The 18,558-nt window shown below is 44.4% G+C and overlaps 1 protein-coding gene across 1 annotated transcript in view; it reads right to left on the bottom strand.

The window, feature by feature from the left end:
* Nucleotides 1-18,558, bottom strand: part of LOC122734709 (voltage-dependent P/Q-type calcium channel subunit alpha-1A) — a 213,052-nt gene that overhangs the window by 18,765 nt on the left and 175,729 nt on the right. Inside the window, exons 38-39 of the mRNA XM_043975723.1 lie at nt 17,436-17,541; nt 448-555 (exon numbers count right to left, since the gene is read on the bottom strand). Coding sequence (XP_043831658.1) covers nt 448-555; nt 17,436-17,541 — 214 coding nt within the window. The remainder of the gene's footprint in view (nt 1-447; nt 556-17,435; nt 17,542-18,558) is intronic.

The raw sequence follows: 18,558 nt of genomic DNA, 5'->3' as shown, positions 1-18,558 counted from the left end.
GAGAGGAAGGTAAGTAACTAAGCCGGGATCTGAACCCACACTCTTTGACTCCAGACCCGGAGATCTTCTGCTGCCTCACAGAGTGCTAGGACTGGAAGTTCTATGGAGAGTACTTAGTCTGGGGCCAGAGCCTGATGTCTAGCTCATTGCTTTAACCATTAGTTTGGACTGCCTGTCAGGAAGCAGGCTTGTGGCCCCATCTGTCCTCGGCTCCCACTGTGCTCCTTCCCTCCTCTAACTTAGGAGAACTCTCCTGCTGTCTCCCTGGCTGTTCTTCCCCACAGCATGGCTCCCTCAACCCATCCTTCTTGCTTTGCAAACTTTACAACATTGGCCCAGGAGCCTTCTCCAAAACTCCTACCCCAGAATAAGGAGCTGGCCCAGGGCCTCACTGTAGAGGCTGCTTTTCTCCTGGGGCCTGCAAGAAGTACTGGGAATCATTCTTACATTTGTGGGGGGTGACGAGGAGGTCAAGTGTCTTTTGTGAAAGGTTGGGCCAAATGGCCATCATCTCCTTCCGTAACTCGGCATCCATCTGCTGTTTGTCTGCTCCCCCTGTAAGATCAGCCAGAGAACAGAGTGAAGATGGGGCTGGGCTGGCAGTAGCCTGCCCTCGGGCCCCACCCATTTGGCCACCTCTGGTCACAAACTTGATGTCTGGTAGCAGCCCTTGCTCTAGTGCCAGCAGGCTGGTTTGAGCCAGGCCGAACTTCTACCCAAGAAGCTCTGGAAGTGACAGGGACCTGAGACTGGCAGGAGGTTTCCAAGGGCTGGACTTGAGCCTGAAATTTAAACTTGGAGACTGGGGGGAAGTCAGCAATGGGGACTGAAATTCTCCCTGCCTGTTGGACAGCGCCATCCCAGCTGGACTACACTTCATCTGCCTAAAGCTGACTCCAACTTCCCCTAAGATAGCCTTTCCCCCTGAACTCCTGTTTCTGTCGAAAGCCCCATGACCAGCCTTCCATGATTATGCCATCAGCCACTTTAGACTCTTTCCCATCATCTCCCACATCCAATCAATTATCAAGTCCTGGCATTTCCATCTTTGCAAGGACTCAAGCTTATTCCCTCCTCTCTACTGTTAGCACAGTTTGGCACACAGCAGGTGCTTAATAAATGCTAATTGACTAAGCCAGGCCCTTATCTCACCTGGATTATTATAATATCCTTCTAACTGGTCTCCCTGCTAGTCTATTCCCTGTGCAATCCACTCTGCATACCAATGCCTGAAGTGATCTTCCTAGCACATTGCTATGGTCACATCAGTCCTATTTCAAAGCTTACTGGTACACCATTTTTTACTATATAAAGTCTCAGTTCTTTCCCCTATCTTCTCACAGTCTGATTCCTACCCACCTGTCCAGTTTCTATCCTATTTTCTCCCTTGGTATCTTTTTCATTCTAGCTAAAGTGGCCTAGTTTGTGTTTCCTGTTCTTGCCCTCCCTTTTCTCAGATTCAAAGCTTTGCTCACCTCATCTTCCTGTCTCTATCGGTTGAGAACTTTGAGGCTCACCTCAAGTCACTGTGTCTTTCTTGTGGCTTTCCCTAGCACCCCCAGGCAAAAGTGATTTCTTCTTCAGCAAACACCCCACAGTTCTACATTCCACCTTAACCTCTCATGTCTTACTTGAGTACATGTTATGTTGCTTTCGACTAGTACACAAACCCCTCAAATGGAGGATCTTTAACCATTAGCTTGCACTGCCTGTCAGGAGGCAGGCTTGTGGCTGCATCTGTCCCAACACTGAGTAGGCCCAGAGCCCTAGATGTATGGTGAAGCCAGCCCAGTGGGGAGAGAATGTCCCAGTCTGCTAAGCTGCAACACACAATATGCCTGGCTGAAGAGTGTTCCCCCTAGGTAGTAAAAGGAAGCTAGAAGTCCACACCCCCAGATCAGAGGCTTAGTCCTAAGATCTCAAAGAATGGAGTGGTGGGGTCTTAAGAATAAAACACCTCTCCAGGGAGCCTGGCCCCCAAGAAAGGAATGCTGCTAAGGAGAGCCAAGATGAATGTTCACAAGTTCAGCATCCTCCTCCCCCACCACACCCCATCACCTTCCCTCTGAGATGACTCTGAATTGATCTTGGATGTAGCTTCTTGTTTGCATGTTGTAGGAAGGGATCCTGTTTTTGTCTTTCTTTATATCCTTCATGCTCAGCCCAGTGCCTTGGGCATAATAAGCATTTAATAACTAGGTACTACAGTGTATAATTCACTGGGCCTGGAGTCAAGACAGACCTGAATTTAAATCTGCCCTCAGACCCTTACTAGTTGTGTGACCCTGGGCAAGTCCTTTAATTTCTTTCTGCCTCAGTTTCTTCACCTTAATGGGGATAATAACAGCATCAACGACTCTTTCCAAAGTTACCAATGATCTCTCTCTTTTTTTGGTGGTGGTGGTGGTGGGACAATGAGGGTTAAGTGACTTGCCCAGGGTCACAAAGCTAGTAAGTGTCAAGTATCTGAGGCCAGATTTGAACACAGGTCCTTCTGAATCCAGGGACAGTGCTTTATCCACTGTGTCACCTAGCTGCCCCACTGATGATCTCTTAATTGCCAAATCTAAAGGTCTTTCCTCAGTCCTCATTCTTCTTGGCCACTGTTAGCCTTTGACGTTGTTGATCACTGTTCTCGATACTCTCTGCTCTCTAGGTTTTTGTGACCCCTGTCTCTCCTTGTTCTTTTTCTGCCTGTGTAATGGCTCCTCATTCTCCTTTGCTGGAGTTTTATCCAGGTCATATTTACTAACTGTGGATGTCCTCCAAGGGTCTGTCCTTGGCATGCTTCTCCCTCCAGCTCACTTGGTGATTTCATCAGCTCCCATTGATTTAATTGTCATCTTTAGGCAGATGAATCTCAGGTCTTTTTTTTTCTATCCTTAACCTTGTGACCTCCGTCAACTGCCTATTGGGTATGTCCAACTGGATGTATCAAAGAAATCTATATCTATATCTATTTATATCAGGGTGATGAGGGTTAAGTGACTTGCCCAGGGTCACACGGCTAGTAAGTGTAAAGTGTCTGAGGCCAGATTTGAACTCAGGTCCTCCTGAATCCAGGACCAGTGCTTTATCTATTGTGCCACCTAGTTGCCCCCAAAATTGTATGATATTTGTTCTCCCCTTTTAAGGAATGGAATTTAAACTTAGAGACTGGGGCAAGTCAGCAATGAGGACTGAAATTCTCCCTGCCTGCTGGACAGCGCCATCCCTGCTGGACTACATCTCAATTGCCTAAAGCTGACTGCAACTTCCCCTAAGATAGCCCCTCCCCCTTAGCCAAGGCAGGCTGGGCTGTGGCCATCCTGGGCCTCTACTTGCCTGTTCCTCCCTCAGAGCCTGTATGTAACTTCTCTGACTTGCTCTGTCAGCAATACTCCAAGATCATCATGGCTGAGTAAATCTTTCCCACTGGTGGTGAAAAAGTGGAAGTAACAAATGGGGGGGGGGGTGGAAGGGGTCATAATGGACAATGGAGAGACAGCCAAACTACTCCACTGCTCTGTTGCTTCTATTATTTCTGTAAAGGAGGATGTTCTTTAGATTGGAAAGGAGCAAATACAAACGGCTAATAGGGAATTGACTCCAAAGGTAAGTAATGAGATAGCAAGGGAGTAGCTAACTGTCCTAGATGGGTTTAAGATATTACATAAGCCTTATCCTAGGATACTGAGAGACCCTGGAGATAGGATTGCTGAGTCTTGGTATGTGATTTTGGCAGATTATGGAGGAGCAGAAGAGAAGGAGGAGGAGAAAAAAAAAAGAGGAGAAGAAAGAAGAGGAGGAGTTGTCATCACAAACCATAGGCTGGTGAACTTGACTTTAATAGGTTGCTGGAAGTCCAGGATTATGGACCAGGATGGCTAGAGAACATTTTGAGAAGGAAGTGGTGATCACAAAAATCCATGATGGCATCATCAAGAATAGAGCCATTCAAAACAACAACAACAACAACAACAAAAAGAATAGCACAATTCAGCCAATATTATTAAGCACTGACTAGGGGCCAGGCACTGTGCTCTATGCTGGGGTTTTCAAAACAAAGATGAAACAGTCTCTGCCTTCCAGGAGCTTACAGGGGAGGGGGGGCAGGAGATAAAACACCTTCACAAATAAATACGGTACAAAGAAAACTGAATAAAGAGAAAGCACTAACCACTGGACAGATCCAGGAAGGCTTCATGGAGGAGGTGGCCCCAATATTGAGACTTGAAGGAAGGCAAAGATTCTAACAGGCAGAGATGATATAGGAGTATGTTCCAGGGACAAGCAGTGGCTTGCACAAATGCACGAGACAGAAAATGGAATATTGAGGTTGGGGAGTAAGGAATGGCTAAAATGTGGAATTTGGAAAGGGCAGTGACATTAAATAAAACTAAAAAGATAATAAGTCAACCAACATTTACTAAATCCTTTGTATGTGTCAGCCACAGTACCAAGTGGTGGGTCTATGAAGAAAGGCAAGTCTCTCCCACATTCCCCCCAAACCATCCTACAATCCCCAATTTCAGGGAGCATATATCCCAATGAAAGAGAACATGCAAATATTCAGGCACTCAGGTATACATGAGATAGAGATGGAGTATATTAAGATAATCTGGAAGGGGAAAGCATCAGCAACTCGCCTGAAGAAGCCGAGCTTTGAATTGAGCCTTGAAGATGCCAGTGAAACTAGGAGAGATGAGGGGGCAGAGCATTCCAGGAATGTGAGTTATCACAGTTAGGAGCTAGGAGATGGAGGGTCATGTTTGAGGAAATGCAAGTAGATTGGTGTTCTTGGAACTATAGTGTGTATAGAGCAGAGTCAGGTGTAAGAAGTACAGAAAAGTTCCAAGAGTCCAGGTTATAGAGAGTTGGAGATACCCAACACAGGACTTGATATTTGTTCTTGGCAGACACAGGGACTGCTTAGAACTCACTGAGAAGGATGGGTGATATGGTCAGACCTAAAACTTTGAAGAATCACTGTGGCACTTGAGAGTAGTATTCATTAGAGGGAGGAGGGCCTTGAGCCAGGGAGGTCAGTTATTACATTTGTCCAAGAGAGAGGTGACGAGGGCCTCAACTAAGGTTGTAACTGTGTGAGTGGAGAGAAGAGGACGTACACAAGAGATGATGTGAAGGTAGAAACAACAAGATTTGGTAGGGGATTGGATACGTGGGAGAGTTGAGAAGATAGAGAGATAACTGAGATGATAATAGAAGGAAACAAGAAGCCTGGAAAGGAAAGGATCAAGGGTGCATTTTGAGGGGTGGTCTTGGCAAAGAGAAGGGCCACGTCATCTGAGACCACAGCGAAGGAAGAGATTTGAGTGATGTGAGATGAGAAGCAGTAGAGAAGAGGGAGCTCTTAGTAATTGGTCTGGATTTTTTTGGTGAAATATGAGGCAAGTCCTTGGCCGAGAGGTTGAGGTAAAAGGATACTGTGAGAGGGAGGAGGAGAAAGGTAAACATTTGAACCAGCTGCTGTGGAGAGTGGAATAGTGAATCATTGGGAAAGTAATAGAAAGTCTGTGTTGCTGCAATGAGGGCCCAGTTGAGATCTGAGAATACACATTGGTAGTGGGCACAGTCAGTATGGTGTTGTGGTTTCCTCTAGCTCCATCCAGCAGCACATGAAGAGGAGCAAAGAAGGTAACAGAGGTGGGAACAATTCAAGATTGAGGTTTAGCAAGGTATGATGGGTGACAGGATAAGGTGACAAGGCAATCAACAGTAGAAGATAGTGTAGAGAGGGGCAGCTAGGTGGTGCAATGAATAAAGCACCAGCCCTGGATTCAAATCTGGCCTCAGACACTTGACACTTACTAGCTGTGTGACCTTGGGCAAGTCACTTAATCCTCATTGCACCCCCCACCCCACAAAAGAAGATAGTGTAGAGGTCTGTTGGCTCATTAAGGGTCTGAGACAGGGAAGGGAGGAGTACATAGCCAGTGCAGGGGCACTCAGCTGCCTATAGGTTCCATCTTGGACATGCTGAGTTTGTGAAGCTACTAGGACTTCTGTGAGGGGTAGCAGAAAGAGCACTGGCTCAGAAGTCAGAAGTTCTGGGTTAAAATCCCTCTTCTGACACTACCTGTTTGACCCTGGGGAACTCACAACCCCCTTGGGCCTCGGTTTCCTCATTTATAAAATGAGGGGATTGGACTAGATGACCCCTAAGGTCCCTTTCATCTTGAAATCTGTGATTCTTTGGTCTGATGAGCTAGGAGGGGACATTCCACAGGGAGTTGAGAACATGTGACTAGATTTTAGGAAAGAGATTGGGGCTAGATTTATGGATAGTTGGTACTTGGATCCATAGGTGATAATATGTCCAGAATAAAGGGCACAGGACAGAAGCCTGGGCAGCACCCATAATAAAGGGATACAGGATGGAAAATACCCCAGCAAGGAGACTGAGGAAGAGCCACACCAGCAAGAAGAGAGCTACAAGAGGGCAGTGTCAAGGGAGGAGAGCATGCTCAAGAGGAGGGGATGACCAACAGCACCAAGAGCTAATGAGACATGAAGAAGGGGGAGGGCTGAGAAAGGGTCAGTGCAGTCAGAAGAGATCACTGGGAACTCTGGAAAGAGCAGGTGGAGCTGAGCGGAGTCAGAAGCCTCACTGCAAAGGACCAATGAGTGAGGAACCAAAGCAAAATGAGAGGACTCTCTTTAAACCACCTAATACATAACCAGGTAGGGAGGCTGACAAAGTATGGGTCACCAGTGGAGCCCCTTCCTCTTCCCCTCGTAGATGAATAAGGAGATAGAGATACCCCAGGCTTCTTTGGCCTCCAGCTGATGGGCCCCTGCTAGACTCTCCCTCTGTAGTCAAGCCGGGCTGGGCTGTGGCCATCCTGGGCCTCTACTTGCCTGTTCCTCTCAGAGCCTGTATGTAACTTCTTTGACTTGCCCTGTCAGCAATACTCCAAGATCATCATAGCTGAGTAAATCTTTCCCACTGGTGGTAAAAAAGTGGAAGTAACAAATGTAGATAATTTTTTCAAGAAGTTTGCCATTGAAAAGGAGGAGAGAGGGGCAGCTAGGTGGCGCAGTAGATAGAGCACCGGCCCTGGAGTCAGGAGTACCTGAGTTCAAATCTGGCCTCAGACACTTAACACTTACTAGCTGTGTGACCCTGAGCAAGTCACTTAACCCCAACTGCCTCACTGGAAAAAAAAATAAAGAAAAGGAGGAGAGATAGAGGATGGTAGCTTGAGAGGATAGCAGGTCAAATGAGGGTTTTTAGAGGACGAGATGGGTAGAGCTGATCATGTCAGACTAACTCATTTCCCCTTTTTGATGGGGTTGGTAGATAAGGAAACATCATAGATAGAGATTGCAAAGATTTTAGTGAAGCATTTGCCAGAGTTTCTCATGTTATTCTTTTAGGCAAGAAGGAGGGGTAGATAATAGGACAGTTAGGTGGACTATTGCAATAACTGGATCCAAAGAATAATTAATAGTTTGATGTCAACCTGGTGGGAGGTTTCTAATGGAAGGCTCCTGAGATCTAGCCTTGGCTCTATGCTATTGAATATTGCTATTAATGACTTGGACGAATCAAAGCTTCGTAGAAAGACAAAGTCTAAAGATTGGAATCCTTTCTTCAGTGGCCATTTAAGCCTAACTCATACACATGAGGATTTTAGATTAGGGAAAGGGAAGGGAATAAGAATTTATATAGAGCCTAGTATGTACCAGGCACTGTGCTAAGCACTTCCATCTATTTATCTGTTTATCTATTCATTCATTCATTTATTTATTTTGTGGGGCAGTGAGGGTTAAGTGACTTGCCCAGGGTCACACATCTAGTAAGTGTCAAGTGTCTGAGGCCAGATGCGAACTCAAGTCCTCCTAAATCCAGGGTCAGTGGTTTACCCACTGCGCCACCTAGCTGTCCCCTGCTAAGAACTTTTAAACAAATAGTATCTCTCTCTCTCTTTTTTTTGGTGAGGCAATTGGGGTTAAGTGACTTGTTCAGGGTCACACAGCTAGTAAGTGTTAAGTGTCTGAGGCCAGATTTGAATTCAGGTCCTCCTGAATCCAGGGCTGGTGCTCTATTCACTGCGCCATCTAGCTGCCCCAATAGTATCTCATTTGGTCCTCACAACAACCCTGCAAGGTAGGTGTTATTATTATCTCTATTTTACAGTTGAGGAAACTGAGGCAGATCGTGGTTAAGTGACTCACCCAAGGTCACCCAGCCACTAAATGTTTAAGTTGGGATTTGAACTCAGGTCTTCCTGACTTCAGGTCTAGAGTTCTATCTGATGTGCTACCAGCTGACATCAGAGCATATCAGACTAGTCATACAGATGCATTTTCAAGACCTTTGTGAAGGGATAATTCAGTGCCTCTCCAGGCACCCCTAGTTCACTTTGGAAAGCTCTAATAGTTAGGATGTTTTCCTGACATACAAGCCTAAGCTAGCTTCCTTGCAACTTCCTCCCTTTGCTCCTGGTTTGACTCTCTGTGGTCAAACAGAAGAAGTCGAATACTTTCTCCATAAGATAATTTCTCTTCAAATACTTAAAGATGACTATCATGTTATCCCCTGGGTTTTCTCTTCTCCAGACTAAAAACTCCTAGTTTCTTCCAATAGTTCTCATATGGCATGGATTTAAAGCCCTTCACCATACTTGTTGGACACTCTCCAGCCTATCAATGTCCTTCTGAAACTATTGTGCTCTGAATGCAACACTATACTACATATAAGACCTGGGGAGGGCAGAATACAAAGGAATTATCACTTTCCTATTCCTGGAATTTATGCTCCTCTTAATTCATCCCCAAAATGAATTAAGCTTTTGTTTTTGTTTGTTCTGCTCCATCACACACCCTGTTGACTCACCTTGAGTTTGTAGTCCACTAAAATCTCGAGATTCTTTTCAGAACCACTGCTTTTTAACCACAATTCCTTTCATATCAAACTCATAAATTTTTTGTGCTCAATAATTTCCAATTATCCTTACTGAATTATAAATAAATATATATATCTTTTTTTTTTCTTTTTCTGGGGCAATGAGGGTTAAGTGACTTGCCCAGGCTCACACAGCTAGTAAGTGTCAAGTGTCTGAGTCTGGATGTGAACTCAGGTCCTCCTGAACCCAGGGCCGGTGCTTTATCCACTGCACCACCTAGCTTCCCCCGTTAAGACCTTTTAAACAAATAGTTTAAATTATATCTTATTAAATTCTTCCCAGTGTTCTGTTTTTTCAAGATCCTTCTGGACCTGTCATCTAGTGTGTTCATTGTTCCTCCCACCTTCACGTCATTTGAAAATTTGAGGAGTACAGCATCTATGCCTTTATCCAAATCATTCGCAGAAGTATTAAACAGTACATAGCCAAACATAGATCCCTAGAGACTTTCATGTTGACATCAAACCATTAACAACCACTCTTTGAATGTGGCAACCTATCCTATTCAGAATCCATCCAATTATATCAGCATCATGGCTCATATCCTTTCATCTTCTCCATAAGAAGATGGAGATACTCTAGCCAAAAAGGTAAATCATGTCCACAAAATTCTCTTCATCTATTAGTAATCCTGTCAAAAAATGGAGATGCAGTTAGTCTGGCATGACCAGTGCTTGATGAAGCAATGGTAGTTCTTCTCTATCACTATTCCCTATCTAGGCTCATCAATCATTTATTTAATGATCCATTCCAGATTTTCCCCAGGAATCAAAGTCAAGCTCACTGACCTATAGTTTGCAGTCTCTGGTTTCTTCCCTCTTTTTGAAAATCAGGGCAACATTCAATCTTTTCTGATCTTAAGGTACTACTTCCCATCTTCCATGTTCTCTCAAATATCACTATCACATCTGTCAGTTCTTTCAGGACCCTAGCTTGTAGTTAATATGGGTCAAGTGCCTTGAATTCACAAGGGAGCAGTAAGGCACTCTTACTAGCTCCTATCTTGGGTACGAACTCCCTGTGAGTCATTTTTGTTTTGTTATTTCCATTGCAAAGGTCATCTCTTCTTTTTTTTTTAATTTATTTTTTTGCAGGCAATGGGGGTTAAGTGACTTGCCCAGGGTCACACAGCTAGTAAGTGTCAAGTGTCTGAGGCCGGATTTGAACTCAGGTCCTCCTGAATCCAGGACTGGCACTTTATCCACTGCACCACTTAGCTGCCCCCTGCAAGAATTAATATGTTAGATGGCAGGATCAAGTTCCAAAAAGATCTAGCAAGATTATAAGGATGATGGGTCAAATCTATTTAGATGAAATTTTTAAAAGGTAAAGATAAAGTGCTACATCTGGTCACACACTACCTGTGTGACCCAGGGCAAGTCACTTAACCCTGCTTGCCTCAGTTTCCCCATCTGTAAAATGAGCTGGAGAAGAAAATTGCAGTTGAGAAAACCCCAAATGGGGTCATGAAGTGTTGGACACAACTGAAAAATGACCAGAGGACAACAATACTACACCTGGGGTCAAATAATTGACTTCAATAAATACAAACTAGGAAGAGCATGGCTAGACAACAGTTCACATAGAAAGGTCTTAGGGTTTTAATGTACTGAAAGTTCAGTAAATTAGTAATTCAATATGGCACCCAAAAAACGAATGCTATTTTAGGCTACTAAGAGAAGCAGTGTTGAGAACAAGGGAGGAGACAATTTTATTGTATTATGCCTTCAGAGTCATAGCTAGGTGACAAAATTTACAGGGTGCCCATGGTGTTACTTGTCAGGCTACCTCTCTCCCAGTGGTCCTCAGGCTTTTCCTTCAGCAGTATGGAAACCTCAAGATATGGTAGGGCATGCTTCTTCCTCTTGGAAATTACACTCTAGGTAAGCTCTCTGCCTCTATGTCCTGTTGTACTTCTTTTGCCTCAGGTGCACAGATTTCTAGTTATGGCTCTGTCTGCCTTGGGCAGTCAACATCTGGAGTACTCTGTTCAGTCCTGGGTGCCGCATTTTAGGAAGGATGCTGATAAACTGGTGAGCATGCAGATACAGGCAAACAAGATGGTGAAGAACCTCAGGATCATAGCACAGGGGAGGATCAGGTACTAGGAATGAAGGTACTAGGGAAGTTTAGTTTGCGAGGACTTAGCACTATCTTTAGAGATGTGAAGGGTTGTTGTGGGGAAGAGGGACTAGATTTGTTTTGCTTGGCCCTAGAGGACAATACTCAGAGCAATGGGTGGAAGTGACAGAGAGGCAAGTTTAGGTACAATGTGAAAAACAACTTCCTACTAATTAAAGCTATCTAGAAGTAGAATTGACTGGCTCTGGAGGTAGGGGTTTTCTTTTACTTTATTTTTTTATTCATTCATTTATTCATTTATTCATTCATTCATCTATCTATCTATCTATCTATCTATCTATCTATCTATCTATCTATCTATCTATCTATCTATCTATCTATCATCTATCTATCTATCTATCTATAGTGAGGCAATTGGGGTTAAGTGACTTGCCCAGGGTCACACAGCTAGTAAGTGTTAAGTATCTGAGGCCAGATTTGAACTCAGATCCTCCTGACTCCAGGGCCGGTGCTCTATCCACTGCGCCACCTAGCTGCCCCTTCCCTCACTTTAGGTCTTAAAGTCTAAGAGCAGCTAGGTGGCACAGTGGATAGAGCACTGACCCTAAGTTGGGAGGACCTGAACTCAGATCTCACCTCAGATACTTACTAGCTGTGTGATCCTGGACAAGTCACTTAACCTCAATTGCTTTAAACATCTGGGGCCATCTCCAGTCGTCCTGATAACATTTCATGCCATTGGACCCAGATGGCTCCGGAGGAGAGAGTGAGGTTGGTGACCTTGCACAGCCTTCCCTCACTTAAATCCAGTTCAGTGCAAATCATGGCATCACCCTGATGTCATGGTCCTCTCTGGGAACCAGAACAAACAACAATAGGTGTTAAAGTCTGGGCAGGGGGGGCAGCTAGGTGGTGCAGTGGATAGAGCACCAGCCCTGGATTCAGGAGGACCTGAGTTCAAATCTAGCCTCAGACACTTGACACTTACTAGCTGTGTAACCCTGGGCAAGTCATTTAACCCTCATTGCCCCAGAAAAAAATAATAAAGTCTGGGCAGCCACTTGTTGAAAATAATAATAATAATAATAATAGCTGGTATCATGTAGCACTTTGAGGTTTGTAAAGCACTAGCCATACATTATCTCATGTGGTAATTATAATGACCCCATGAGGTAGGCACAGGTACTACGATCTCCATTTTATAGATAAGGAAAGAGGCTCAGAGAGGTTGTGACACAAATGTGTTGGTGGGATCCAAACCCAGGTTTCTACTGTCTTCAATGACAGTAATCTTTCCACTATACCTTGTTGTGTCTGTACTGCTGTAGAGGGTATAGGTTGAACTGGCTGCTAGTCTCTGAGATTGTTGTCATTGTTTATTATGTTTTCCAATCTTAAACTAATCAGTTGTTCCATGTTCAGTTCTACTTACTATTTCTTGACCCACAGGAGGGTTCCTCAGGTAACAAGCAAGATGATCTGGGACTCCCATTTTTTGAAAACTTGCCACATTTTGCTGTGGTCTACATAGTCAAAGACTTTAGTGTAGTCAATGACACAGAAGTTTTTTTTTTCTCCTTCCTGGCTTTTTCTATATCTGGCCTTTTCATAATCCAACAAATGTTGGCAATTTGGTCTCTAGTTTCTCTGCCTCTTCAAAAACCAGCCTGCTTTTCTGGTAATTCTCCCTGTTCATTATTTGCTGAAGCTTAGCTTGCAGTATAACATTGCTGGCATGTGAAATGAGCACAATTGTCTGATAATTTGAACATCTCTTGGTATTGTCCTTCTTTAGGATTGGACGTAACCTTATCTTTTCCAATCCAGTGGCCACTGTTGAGTTTTCCAAATTTGTTGTCATGTTGAAATAGCACTTTAACAGCATCATCTTTTAGGATTTGAAATAGCTCCTCTAGAATTCCATCACCTCCACTATCCCTATTGTTAGCAATGCTTCCTATGGGCCACTTGGCTTTATTCTCCAGGACATCTGGCTCTAGATCAGTAACCACACTATCATTCATGGTCATTGGTGATGTTAAGATCTTACTTGTATGTTCTTCTGTATATTCTTGCCACTTCTTTTCTTTTTTTTGGGGGGGGGGTGAGGCAGTTGGGGTTAAGTGACTTGCCCAGGGTCACACGGTGCCACTTCTTTTTTTTTTCATGTGCCACTTCTTCTTAATCTCTTCCACTTCTGTTACGTCTCTACAGGTTTTTGTCTTTTATCATGCCCATTTATGCATGAAATGTTCCCCTGATATTGCTAATCTCCTTGAAGAGATTTGTCCTTCCCATTCTATTGTCTTCTTCTTCTTCTTCTTCTTCTTTTTTTTTTTTGCGGGGCAATGGGGGTTAAGTGACTTGCCCAAGGTCACACAGCCAGTAAGTGTCAAGTGTCTGAGGCCGGATTTGAACTCAGGAACTCCTGAATAAAGGGCCGGTGCTTTATCCACTGCGCCACCTAGCTGCCCCCATTCTATTGTCTTCTATTTCTTTGTATTGCTCATTTAAGAAAACCTTGATCTCTCTTTACTATCCTCTAGAATTCTGCATTTGGTTGGGTATATTTTTCCCTTTCTCCTTTACTTTTTCCTGTCCACCTTTCCTCAATTATTTGTAAAGCCTCATTACAAGCCATTTTGTTTTCTTGCCCTTCTTTGGAATGTTTTTTGTTGCTGCCTCCTATACAGCATTATGAACTTCTTTCCATAGTTATTTAAGCACTCTATCTACCACATCTAATCCCTTAAATCTATTCATCACTTATATTCATAAGAGATGCTATGTAGGTCACACCTGCATGGTCTGATGATTTCCACTACTTTTCTTCAACTCCAGTCGGAAGTTTTCAGTATGAAGCTCACAATCTGCTCCAGATATTGTTTTGACTGACTGTATAGGGCTTCTTCACCTTTGGCGGCAAAGTATATAATTAATTTGATTTCTATATTGACCAACTGGTGATGTCCATGTGCCTTTTGGGTTGGTGAAAAAAAGCGAGTTATCTTTTATTTTTTATTTTTTGTGAGGCAATTGGGGTTAAGTGACTTGCCCAGAGTCACACAGCTAGTAAGTGTTAAGTGTCTGAGGCTGGATTTGAACTCAGGTCCTCCTGAATCCAGGGCCGGTGCTCTACCCCCTGCACCACCTAGCTGCCCCAAAAGCGAGTTATCTTGACAAAACTCTATTAGTCTCTGCCCTGCTTCATTTTGTACTCCAGGGCCAAACTTGCCTGTTATTCCAATTATATTTTGATTTCCTACTTTAGCATTATAATCCCCTATGATGAATGTGACATCTTTTTTGGTGTTATTTCTAGAAGATGTTGTAGGTCTTCATAGAACTTATCAACTTTGGCCTCTCTGGCATTAGTGGTTGGAGCATAGACTTGTATTACTGTGATGTTGAATGGTTTGCTTTGGATCTGAACACATACTGCTTTTCTCACCCTCTTATTGACAATGAAAGCTACTTCATTTCTTCTAGGAGGTTCTTGCCCACAGTAATATATGAAGTGATCACCTGAATTAAATCTACCTATTCCCATCCAATAAAGTTCACTGACACCAAAGATGTCAGTGTTTAATCTTTCCATCTCCTATTTGTCCACACCCACCTTACTTTGGTTCATAGATCTTACATTTCAGGTTCCTATGCAATATTCTCTTTATAGCATTGGATTTTCCTTTCATCACTAGATACATCTGCAGCTGAGTTTCCTTTCTGCTTTGGTCCAATAGCTCCATTAGTACTGAAGCTACTTATAGTTGTCCTCTCTTCGACTCCAGTAAATTATTGGACACCATTGGACCTGAGGGGCTCATCTTCCAGTGTCATATTTTTTATCATTCAATATTATCCATGGGGTTTTCTTGGCAAAGATACTGAAGTGGTTTGCCATTTCCTTCTCCAGTGGATAACCTTTTGTCAGAACTCTCCACTATGGCCGATCCATCTTGGGTAACCCTGCACAGCACAGCTCATAGTTTCATTGTGCTATGCAAGCTCTTTTACCACAGCAAGGCATTGATCCAGGAAGGGAGCCTCTGAGATACCCTCTGACTTCTGAGCATCAGGAAGCTGCTCTTTATAAAGTCTACTTTCTTATTAACCTCCCACGTTCTCCCATTGCTTCGGCCCCCTTCATCCTTCACTTTGTTTTTTGTTTGTTTGTTGTTGTTTTTTTGCAAGTTGAAAAGAACTGAATGGTTACCATAGTGGCTAGTTTAGGCCATCTTTACTATTATCTAAATATTGTGAGCAATTAAAACTAACCGAAGGACTGATGAAAAGCTGATCAATATTATCTGAAAAGAACCCATTTCCACAAAAGCTTCAGTGCCTTTTTTCCAACACATCCTTCACTTTGTTCCCTTGGACTTTGTTGCCTGGACCCTGTGACCCATTTACTTTAGTGACATTTCCATTGTACCTGCCTTGCCAGTTCCTAATTCTGTGTAACATCATCTGTTTTTTCTACTTCTAAGTTACTCAAAGTTGCAAGATAGTTGATTGAGTTCATTAGATTCATGTTCTCTAGTGGTAGCTGGACTTGCCTTTTATTTATCTTTGGTCAAATTTCTGTCTCGTCCTCTCTGATAGTTGTTCTCACCTTTTTCCTTTCTTCAGCTTCCAAACTTGATTCCTTTCCAGTTGATCTGGATTTGAGACTGATTTGAGTTTTCCATACTTCTATCCTCCCCCCTCCCCAAATCTTTCTTCATCATCCCCCATCCTTTCCTCTTTATCTCGGACCTCCATGGACAAGAGGAGCTTCATCTTTGCCAAGACAAAGCCCTCCAGGACAACCTTCAGCTGTTGCTTCCATCTTCTGTTTCCTTCAGAAGCAGCTAAGTGGTGCAGTGGATCATATAATGAACCTGGAGTCAGGAATAACTGAATTCAAATCCTGCCTCAGGCTCATATTAGTTGTGTGGCCCCTGGCAAGTCACAACTCCTGCCTCAGTTTATACAGCTGTAAAATGAAGATAATATAGCACCTACCTCACAGGATTGTTGTGAAGTTAAAATGAGATACCCATAGGGGCAGCTAGGTGGTGCAGTAGATAAAGCACCGGCCCTGGATTCAGGAGGACCTGAATTAAAATCCGGCCTCAGACACTTGACACTTACTAGCTGTGTGACCCTGGGCAAGTCACTTAACCCTCATTGCCCCGCAAAAAATAAAAAATAAAATAATTTTTAAAAAGTAGTAGTAGAGTAAAAGGGAGTAGAACCAGGAAAATGAGATACCCGTGCTATATAAACGCTACTTATTATTATTCTTGCTCTGACAATTGTCATCTCTCTCTGATATTTTTCAGTCTCTTTTTCTCTACTGGCTCCTTCCTCTCCATTTACAACCATGCTCAAGTCACCCCAATCTTAAAAAGCTCTCATCTTCCAAGTCAGCTAATGCTTTTCTTCCTGTGGCTGACCCTTGCTCATTAGTGCATAGGATGTGTTTTCTCTTTAGCAGTGGGAATGTGTTGCACTAAGCTCTCTACACTTTCTTACCAGGCTATTGGCTAATCCCTTTGGATGCAAGGACATACCTTTGCTAGATGGATGTATATATGTATGTCTGGGATTAGGGGTTATGGGTGCAGTCTATGGCCATGGAAGAGGATGAAATCAACAGGTGCCACCCAGAAGGACACACACCCACACAAGCAACTTTGGGTTCCAACTAGCTGAGTCATGCAGCTAATTCTGGCTTTGGCCAAGTCCTGCACACATGATCCCACCATCCACATCAGTGGGCTCAAGGGGCAAGTTTTCACTGAAGTGACTACTTCATCACACAGCACTCCAAAAACAGACATTTTCCCTAAAGGCAGAGATCCCAGAATGCAAGCTCAGTAGATTTTCCCTTCAAGGAGAGTATGAAAGAAGTCTAGCAAAAGTCTTGCTATGTACCCTGCAGAGTCAGGGGTAGTACGTGGGTCTCTGGGATTCAGTTGCTGCCCCCTAACCTCCTCATTATTCTACTATAACTTAGAAGATGTTCCCTGGAGGGGTCCCCAAGGATATCTCAATTGAATGCTCTCTTTTCTAGGAGTTTGGGAGTATGTAGGGCCCTGACATGAGTCTTCCTGTCTCTCTTCCTTATCCTGTCCAACCCATTTTTCCACAACTACCCTCCTGGGAAGGTGTTTTTCAGGTAGTTAATGGGATCTTTGGGTAGAGACACTCTGTCCTCCTAGAACATGGGCTAGGATCCACTGAGCTTCTTCTAGTGACTCTGGCATGGGAAGAACAACCCCTATAACCCTTTTGGGTGGGCTCAGTCAGGACTGCCTTTTCTCAGCCTGGGCTGAGAAAAGAAAAAGGCCTCAAAGGGGCCACTGACCATCTCCCCAGAAAGCCCTCCTGCCTTTCAGAGGACCAAGGCCCTGGCTTAGCACTGGTGCCTCCCATCTCTCTCATCTCTTTTACCTTTGGCAATTTTAATGTCTAGAGCTGTCCGGATCAGGGCCATGAGAGTAGAGTTGAAATGAACTGTGTTGTCATCTGCAACAGGCAAATCCATTCGCAGAAGTCTCTGCGGAGAGTCAACATGGAGCCAATCAGACCAATGCCCCTCTCACTGACCCCCATGCCCTCAGCCCCCTCCAGAATGCATTTCAAAAACCAAAGAGCAGCAGGAAGAACTCTGCAGTTGGCCAGGTTTCTAGAGGCCGCCCATTGTCTCCATTCCTTCTGGTGGAGACCCAGTCAAATGGCCAGCCCCTGGGCTCCTATCTCCTATCCCAGAGAAGAGATAGCTCCTTTGTGGTGGTCTGATTGAGCCTTAATGCCTCCTGCATCCTCCACATGAGGCAGGGAACAGCTTTAATCACCCTCATATCCCTAGCACCTGTCCCCTATAGTTCTTGCACCCACCCTACACCATTACCCTCAGTTCTGCCTATGTCCTGGCCCAACAGAGTTCTCCCTGGATGGCTCGATTCAGATCAAACTCCAAAGAAAAAGAGAACATGTCTGAAAGCCTCACAGACCCATTTCTGGGGAGTGCATGCAGGAAGCATGGGCAAAGGCAGAATCACAGAGCACGTGGGCCAAGGGATGGGTAGCGATACCCTCCAACTTGGGCCAGACCACATAAGATGGGACCAGACCATCACGCACTACATTCCCTCTGAGAAGATGCTCATTGCGCACGCAGGTGAGCAGGCAGGTGGCTGGTTACACAGGCCACTGGCCCTAGGGAGGAGGGAGGTGGAGCCATGCAGGGCATGCAACATGGAACACCAAGCATCACACAGCAGCCATGGACAGGAAAGCATCCACATGGAATCTTGAGACTCATTCATAGCTCCCATAGAGATCAGTATTCAGTGACAGGTCCAGATTTCGGCTCAGTGCAATGGTGGGGGTGGGGGTGGGGGTGGGAGTGGGGGTGGGGTCTGCTCCCTAGGTCCCAGGTAAGGGCACTGTTCCAAGGTGCTGGTTGGTGTGGGCGGGAAGGATGGCCAGGTCAGGCTGTATGTGGCATGGAGATGGTGTTGGGGTTGTGAGGCCCATCAAGGGATCGAGACATTGAGCCCACTGTCCTTAG

The sequence above is a fragment of the Dromiciops gliroides genome, chromosome 1, assembly GCF_019393635.1.
Source record: "Dromiciops gliroides isolate mDroGli1 chromosome 1, mDroGli1.pri, whole genome shotgun sequence".
NCBI lineage: Eukaryota > Metazoa > Chordata > Mammalia > Microbiotheria > Microbiotheriidae > Dromiciops > Dromiciops gliroides.
This window is presented reverse-complemented; position numbering and strand designations above follow the sequence as displayed.